Here is a 9343-nt window from a genome sequence, read left to right on the forward strand (position 1 = left end):
AGATTCAAGTCTATTTAATGATGGCGCCCATGAAAATGCTGATATGTTTAGAGATAGCTTAAGCATGAATATGAATTTGAGCAAGAAATTTTCCATTCAGGTGAAACTTTGCTTTGTAGCGATCATCATCATTTCGGCACAGCACCGCTCGCGCTCGTGAGCAAGAGATCGAACATGGGGGCCTGGCAGACAGCGAGCAGCTCGAATGCTCTGCTACAAAGCTAGCTAGGCTTCGCCGCGGTTGTTGCCGTCGTCTAGGCAAATAAATGCGGCCGCCGCTGGGGCAACTTCATCTTTGTGACTACAGCGCTTATGAATGAAATGCGAAGGGTGCTATTTATTTTTGTATGAGGTTCACAGGTGCGAACTAAGAGAAACAGATGTGAAGAAAGCCAAGAAGTTGAGCACCAAACAAATTTTTCTCGCAACCAAAATGTGCGCCAAATAGATGAAATACAACGCGAACGGAGAAATACAGACAAGGACGGCAATAACAGTAAAACTAAAGATCAATGGCAAATTTACGGGTGGTAATGCTGATAACGAGCGGTAGTTTAGAGACAGAATCACATTTCAATCATATTTTAATGCGAAAGCATTAGATGGCTCATCGGCACGAAAAGCCGTCGTCACCAAATAAGGGGCGATGTTATAAAACTCGCTTTTGGTCGAAACGGTGTATTATTATCAAAGGCGGAAAAATAAGGAACGTTAACCGGCAATAGTCAGTAATAGTAGTTACAACAGCGCCAGCTGCAGGAAAATTGAATAAAATTGCAATAAAATTAGTATTGGAATCGAATTGAAATAATAATGAAACGCTTTCGCCCTACTCGGACGTAAGTCCTTTAGGTGACGCCGTCAGTTTCATTTGTCATCGATACTACTCACTCATCGTAAGTGGCGATAATCACGGCCTTATATTCCCCGAAGGCATTTTAGAGCCGTACCGGCTCCGGGCTTCCAGTTATTTTTCCGCTCTTGGCCCATCCAAATTCCACAAAAGCCAGCGAGTGGGAACTGATGATAGCAGGACAACAGCAATGAGGTCGTATACTCTGGAGGGGTTGCGATCGTATTTTTTCCGCGACTCTGCCCTCCGGAGCCTCCATACCAGGTTCCTGCGGTCTCTACTGAGATGGTCGTCATTAAGAAGGTCGTGACTTTCGACGGCGTCCCTTCTTCATGTCTTCAAGACTGTCGAAAGTGTTCCATAGCTTCGGTTCTCCATTTTCCATCGTTTCCTGCGTTTGTCCTTTTCCTCTGAAGCCTGGCTATCGGGTTCACACGCAGTTTATTTTCATCCATTTTCTTACAACTCGGACACAGCGGCAGACAGAGAGGGCGAGCCATGATTTTGCAGTTCTCATCGTTCTCATCGGGCACTTCGTGTTAGAACACTACCCTGTTTTGGCGGGGAACCTTCGTCCGTAGAGATAGCACTATAGAACGCTTGTCACTGGCAGTAAATAAAGGTAGCTTATAGAAAAAAACACTTGCATATCGCCCATAGAAAACATCAACTGCGTTTAGGAAAGTGCAAATTGAAATTGGTTTTGAGGGAAGTAAATGTCGGAGTAACTGTCTCAAATATCTCGGCAGACACCCGAAGCGCGCCGTTAGCGAAGCGATTTAGGAGGGAGTGAAAGAAGAAAGGAAGAAAGAGGCGTCCTAGTGGAGAGCTTCGGAATAATTTCGACCACCTGGAGACCTTTTACACGCAATGTCATTGCACAGAACGCGGGCGCCTTTTGCGTTTCGCCTCTATCGAAACGCGGCCACCGCCGTCGGGTTCGTACCCGGAAACGCCGGCTCAGTAGGCCATCGCCTCAAGCACTGAGCCACCACGGCGGGTCCAAAAAATCCTGCCCGTATTCATATTTGCTGCTTATAAAAGTCTACTTTGTCCAATGATTACGTGTAAGGATTCTTGATCTGCTATCAAATTGTTAGTCGCAACTTGCGTAGAGGCATAGGTCTGGAGTCGAACTGTCAACCCCAACAAATACATTGGAGTCTATGGGAGCCTGTCGGCCTTGACAGTCGGGGTCCTTTTCGCTGTTCCCTTAAACGTGGTTTCGAGCACTAGGTTGTTCCACGGCAGCTTGAAGTGTGCTGAAAATATGCTGACGCTGACTACTAATTTGTTAGAATTTAAGTATACTATGCACGAATTAATTTCTCATTTATGAAAGTGAACTTTAAACGCATTGCCAACATGTAACTTCCCGAAACGCGATTTCGAGCACTAACTGTGCAACGGCAGCTCGAAGTGTGCTGCAAATAAGTTTGTGCGGACAGCTCATTCGTTAGAATTCAATTATACTTTGGACGAAAAAATGTTGTATTTGCGAAAGTACACTTTCATTATATAGCCAACATAGAAAGGTCATTGCCCGCAACGTGATTAGGAGTAATAGATTGTTCTACGGCAGCTAAAAGTGTGCTTCAAATATGAAGAAAAGGACTGCCCGTTTGTTAAAATGGAGTATACTTCCGACGAATTAATCGCATATTTACAAATGTACACTTGAATAAATTGACAAGACGCTAGAACCGCATTCATATTTTTTCACGTATTTGAAACGTGCTTGAAGCATGCTTTGAAGGAACGTATTTTAGGAAAATTTTAAGAATATAATTAGAACACTAAACTTAAAATTTCATGAAATTGTTTTCGGCATATTTTTAGTACTTTCATGAATACAAAATATGTATAAAATACATTATAAAAATCCTCAAGTATATTCCAAACATATTAGTTTTCGCTAAGGGATACCTTTCCGTTTTTTGAGAAGCGATATTACTCGCTGGCAGTTCATTGCACTTGGTGCCGCGAATCACTCCCTGGGTGTTGTTTTATTGTTCACTATGCTGCTGGGCGCACCTGACATAGGCGTGGCGGAAAATTTGTAGAGCCAGGCATAAAAACCCACCCATCCAGAAATTTGGGGTCGAGGTTGGAAAAGTTCATATAATGGTTAGAGATGCAAAGCTCTTCATGCCTCGGAGTTCGCTGCATATCAATGTTTACCAGTCTGAATTTAAATCGATGAGCAGAGTGAAGTATTTTTCTATCCTGCACACAACTGATTCACTGAACAGCTGCGTGCACTGAATAATAACGAATGGCAGGAGCTATTTAATTTCAAGTCTTGCTACGCTAATATATGACGAATTTTTAAATGGTTTATGCGCCACAGACGACCTTCGCATAGGAATCGTTTTTTTTAAAACCTGACTAAGCACAGATTTCCAGAGGTTTGAATAAGCCTCCCGACTAGATCCCTTTCCTCCTAATACCATGTGCAGCAATATTACCAAATAATGGGCATTTCAGCAGAGTCTACTGTATGGGTGTATTTTTATAGGAGTAGGGCACTTAAAATCACACACAAAAAATTAATCAGTAGTAAAACCTAAGGGCTAAAAATATTTAAAAAATGCTTCATTAGTATACTCACCTGAAAAAAAAATCTTAATTTAATTGGTAGGGATGTGCAAAATACAGTCATTGTCACATCGCAGCCCGATAGTAAAAAAGAAATGCAATCATAACAGGTAAATTGTAAATTAGATGAAGCTGTACAACACTGTGGCCATTTTTGCAACAGCCTTTTTCTTACTGGAGCATGAAGAGAGCAATAACAGAGCTAGGATAATGGCAGGTTGACTTGGTTCAGGTACACTGTTTTAAAACTAGGCACTAGAATTAAAAGCAGGGCATAAAATGGCAGCCAACATGTAAAAGAATGAGTTATTTTCATGTAAAAGGTACGGAAACTGCAAATAAAGAAAGCCCGTACCGTAAGGGTGGCACTAAATATACTATAAATATAATATAAAAATATTAGACTGCAATCTAAACCAGCAACCGCAGTGAAAGCTCCAGTTGTAAACTGATCCAAGGTCTGATGAGGCCTAGCTGGAAATTTCCTGAGCGCCACAATGTAACTGCTTGTGCTTTCGTCTCCTGCTTAACTAGCACTGTTTGCACCCATGAAGCTTTAAGTTCTTAAATCGTAGCGCAAACCCCTATTTCGGAAAAAGTCCTCTGGAATAAAATATTTGCGGACCACCTCAATGTTGATGAACTCAATGAAATGGTCACATCCTCCATCATTACTGCGGCACGCCTAGCTATCCCTAAGTCGTCGGGAGTGGTTCGACAGAACCACAAGGTGGGGTACAGGCGAGGGCGTGGTAAAGGCGAGAGCTAATGTATGGCGTCTTTGAAACTTGGAAAGAATCCACCTTGGCGCAAGTAAAACCACACACACAAAGGAGAGACAAGGAGACAACACTGTGGCCATTTTTGCAACAGCCTTTTTCTTACTGGAGCATGAAGAGAGCAATAACAGAGCTAGGATAATGGCAGGTTGACTTGGTTCAGGTACACTGTTTTAAAACTAGGCACTAGAATTAAAAGCAGGGCATAAAATGGCAGCCAACATGTAAAAGAATGAGTTATTTTCATGTAAAAGGTACGGAAACTGCAAATAAAGAAAGCCCGTACCGTAAGGGTGGCACTAAATATACTATAAATATAATATAAAAATATTAGACTGCAATCTAAACCAGCAACCGCAGTGAAAGCTCCAGTTGTAAACTGATCCAAGGTCTGATGAGGCCTAGCTGGAAATTTCCTGAGCGCCACAATGTAACTGCTTGTGCTTTCGTCTCCTGCTTAACTAGCACTGTTTGCACCCATGAAGCTTTAAGTTTTTAAATCGTAGCGCAAACCCCTATTTCGGAAAAAGTCCTCTGGAATAAAATATTTGCGGACCACCTCAGTGTTGATGAACTCAATGAAATGGTCACATCCTCCATCATTACTGCGGCACGCCTAGCTATCCCTAAGTCGTCGGGAGTGGTTCGACAGAACCACAAGGTGGGGTACAGGCGAGGGCGTGGTAAAGGCGAGAGCTAATGTATGGCGTCTTTGAAACTTGGAAAGAATCCACCTTGGCGCAAGTAAAACCACACACACAAAGGAGAGACAAGGAGACAACGGACAGGCGGCTGTCCGTTGTCTCCTTGTCTCTCCTTTGTGTGTGTGGTTTTACTTGCGCCAAGGTGGATTCTTTCCAAGTTTCAAAGATGCTTAGCCAACTTGCCCAGCAACATGCCTTACTGAAATAAATGTACGGCGTATTCGTCGCAATGCCGAGAAAGCTTCCTGGAAACGTCACATATCGATAAACAGTTTAATCACAACAAAGAAATGTGGGAGGAAGTTCGCGAATATAAATGGCAACTTATCCTCTGGCAAAATTGCTTTTCTTAGAATAACTAATACACAAACAAGTATAGCGGAACAAGCAAGCAGACATCCTGTGTGAACATTTCACAAATGTTTCCAGTTCTGCACACTACACAGCATCATTTATAAATTACACAAACACAGCTGAGAAAGACACTAGTTGCCAGTGGTTGCAAAAATAAACAAATCAATAGATTAATTACAATCTAAGAAATGAACACAGCTTTATGTTCTGGCAAACAGACTGCTCCAGGCCCTGCTGAAATACATTATGAAATAATGGCACATCTTTTCGAGCTTTCGGTAGACGCACTTTCGAATTTATAATTTTTTAATTTGTACATTAAGAAAAATTTTGGAAGCTTGCAGAAAAACCATTATAGTGCCGTTCCTGAAACATGGAAAGCAGACAACATCCCCTAGTAGTTATAGGCCAATAGCTCTTACCAGCTGCCTCGCCAAGGCTTTTTTGAAAGCGTTTCGAATGTCAAGGTGAGCTTCGTGCTTGAATCTCGTGAACTACTTGACAATCATCAGCGTGGTTTTAAAAAGGCACCTTCGACAAGAAACCATTTAGTTGGCATCAGAAATACTGTCCGTGAGGCTTTGATTCATACACGGCGCTGTCATGTCTTCTTCGATCTTGAAAGGGCATACGACACAAAATAGAGCTTAGGCGTACTCTATGGCCTAGCAGAACTTGGCATTCGCGGAAGAATGTTGAGCTGCCTAAATGACTTCCTATCCTTTGGTTCCTTTTATTTAGGCCAAGATTCAACCCTCACAAAGGACTTAATTCAGGAGCATGGTGTACCTCAGGGGTGTGTTTTAACTACAACGCTCTTTGTCCTGAAAACGAATTCCTTAGCCAGAATAATTCTGAACTCAATTATGTACAAAGTTTATGTTGACGATCTTCATAATACTTGCACGCCAACAAACATATCAACATGCGACAGACAAGTACAATTTACAATGAATAAATTAGCGACATATGATGAGAGAAGGGGATTCCAGTTCTCTCCTCAGAAAACAGTGGCCGTCATGTTCTCTCTCAAACGAGGTCTATAGACATATCCCACCATCCACCTAACGGGAAACCGAATTACCAGTAAAAGAACAACACAAATTTGTAGGTTTAATTTTCGATAAAAAGCTCACATTCCTTCCACACATCAAGAACCTGAGGAAAAAAGCTTCCCGATCATTAAATGTCCTAAAGGTTCTTTCACGAAAAGGGTCGGGGACATCTTTTTTTCGCATTTATCGTGCTTTATTACGGTCTTGCCTGGATTGAGGGTGCATCGTGCACGTTTCTGCGAGATGATTATACCTAAAACGAGTGGACTCCGTGCATAACCTTAGTTTACGTCTCACAACTGACGCATGCAGAACATCCCCCATAAAGAGAGTCTATGTCGAAATCAATAAAACATCGCTTACAGACAGAACAGTTATGCTCACATGCACTTATGTCCTTAAAATCCGTTCCCTGCCGGAACACTTGTTTATCCCGTAGTTAAAAGGTGCACCTCCAGAACACTGTTCAACAGCAAACTTGTTGATCGGACCGCTGCTTTTCCGCGTCAAAGATGTTTGCAAAAACTTTGAATTACTGGATACTCTTCCTAATGTCTCCTTGAGGTACAACCCTCTGCCCCCACGAGCTCAAAAGAAATCGTATTTTACGGTCATGCTGGAAAATCAAGAAACTAAAAAAACAGTATTTCACTCAGTTTTGTAATGAACACATTTCTTTTCATCCATTTCTGCTCTGAGGGAAAATAACAATTGGTGACATACCTTCTGAAGAGACGCTGGTTTTCTTGATAAACTGAATTTTAGACCAGCGCCTCCCTTGACTTTGATACACCTCAGCCGTTTTCGCATTCCTGAGGAAACGCCCGAGGCGTCTATTACAGTGGTTGGGAGCCCCGACATGATTGCCCCGCCAACTATTGCCGCTGAGGTTACCTCATCTTCTTTAAAGCTTTTATCGTTAGCGAATTCAAAAATTTTGCCTTCATCTTCACTAGGTAGTACGAAATAACTTTTTAGGCCCTTTACACCACCTTTGTTTTACACGTTTGTTTTTATAAAATCCCGTAGAAAAGAATTTTCTATAGATTGTGTTTGGCACATGATCGCCTTGGATGCTTCTTGTGACACTAAATCCGACACAACACAGCACATAAGCCCTGTCTACATGAACCCGACAGGACCGGGTAGAGTCAGCGTCGGGTTAGGTGACCCGCCTCTGACTCGCCTCGATTGGTGTCTACATGAACTCTGTTCAAGCGCGTAAGTATCGCAGCGGCGCCTAGCGTCGAGGTTCGCAGTTATCGTGCAAGTTTCCGGTTCCTGTTTTTGGCCCGCGGGTTCCCGCGCGTTCGCAATGGCCATGTCGTCTGCTGTTTTGATTATGATGCTCACTCTCCATCAGCTTTATTTCATGACCCTTTTGATGTCATGGATAAGCTTTCATAATATGCTTCTCTCTGCCGCGGTGATTCATTACCGGGCTCGTTGTCAACGTATACGGAGTATATCAAACAGCCGAACACCGCTCACCGCCGGTTGGTCCGTCCACGAAGTCGCCGTCATGTATGGTTAGTATCTATTCTTCTACGCCTGTCCTCGCTAATCCTGGAGTGCAGAAACTAATATAGCGGATGATTTGGCATTCCTAAAGTCGCAAGCTACATATCTCGAATACAGTAGGCTGCATGAGTTTTAACGGTGGAGTGTGAGACGAAAAATGGAGTGCGGAAGTGCCGCCTTTTCCAAAACTAACCGATCAACGCGTTTTGCATGTTAGCCGAGTAGCATGACACTTATGGCAGACCTTAAGCTCTAATTCTGTGTAAGGTCAGGAGAACCCCTGTACTCACCTTTCGGGACTTTTCACTCAGTAGGAGTGCCGTAAGGGGGCTGAAAAGCTAGCCCCGTTGCTCCGTTGCTTTTACAAAGGGGGTACAGCTCGTTACCAAACATGCACTGCGCTGTTACGGGAATACGTTCTCCTGTGTTTGGTGTAGTGCTGAACAGCATGGTGACGCGGCTGCAAATGATCGCATTACGTAATATTAAACATCGTTACTTTATAACGCTTCATCAATCGCGAGGTTTTCATAAATTGTTTCTTGGCTTTCATAGGTTAGCAGGATGCAAGCACATGTGGTAAAACTAATTATATAACGTAGCAGGATTTTGGTAAGTGCTGCATAAGTTCATTAACCTCATAACGATGGAGTAACCTAAAGAAATATGCAATCCTGTATTTTCAATGATTACTTTTAATAACTGCACTAAAAGCCAGCAGCAAGCGAATTGGAAATACTCAAAATCAAGCACCAGAGTTCATGCTTTCCAATGCCTTATGTAGCACCATGGCATCTTTTGTGACACTCGTTTTTAGGACTGTGATATCCACGCACTAGCCTGCAGTTTGTGCATATTCATAAAAAGGTAGGGAAAAAAAAAGTGCGTGTCAAATTGATAACACCAGGTATCTTGCAGGACTGGAATCCCTGGCACCACCACCAAAGCGGCGCATGTGGATGAAGAACAGAAGTAGTGATTGGTGGGACAATATTGTTTGCTCCAACTTTGACGATGGTGAATGGAAAGAAAACTTCAGAATGTCACGGGCAAATTTCTGTGAATTGGTTGCTGCCCTTGCTCCATTTATGTCACCAGAATGTAATTACGTTCGAGAGCCAGTGCCAGTTGACAAAAGAATTGCAATTGCACTGTACAAACTGGCTAGCTGTTGTGAGTACCGAGTAGTTGCAAATCAGTTCGGAATTCACAAAAGCACTGTGCAGAAATTTTTGTACCTTTTCTGCATTACCGTAAAAAGGCACCTTTCAAACAAATTTATCTACCTGCCATCAACTGAAGAGGCCACATTGATTGGCAGGAGGTTCTCTGAGAAGTGCCACATCCCACAGATATGTGGTGCCATTGATGGCACTCATATTCCTATCACTGCACCAAGAAAAAGGTACAGAGACTTTATTAATCGCAAAATGTGGGCATCCTACAACATGCAGGCAGTCGTGGACGACCGTGGACTGT

General features: G+C 42.8%; 1 protein-coding gene across 1 annotated transcript in view; it reads right to left on the reverse strand.

The window, feature by feature from the left end:
- The window catches only part of LOC144123776 (uncharacterized), a 71004-nt gene extending 70109 nt beyond the window's left edge, over positions 1-895 (reverse strand). The window contains exon 1 of the mRNA XM_077656531.1: positions 892-895. Coding sequence (XP_077512657.1) covers positions 892-895 — 4 coding nt within the window. The remainder of the gene's footprint in view (positions 1-891) is intronic.
- Between the last annotated feature and the right edge of the window lie 8448 nt (positions 896-9343).

The sequence above is a fragment of the Amblyomma americanum genome, chromosome 3, assembly GCF_052857255.1.
Source record: "Amblyomma americanum isolate KBUSLIRL-KWMA chromosome 3, ASM5285725v1, whole genome shotgun sequence".
Classification (NCBI taxonomy): Eukaryota; Metazoa; Arthropoda; class Arachnida; order Ixodida; family Ixodidae; genus Amblyomma; species Amblyomma americanum.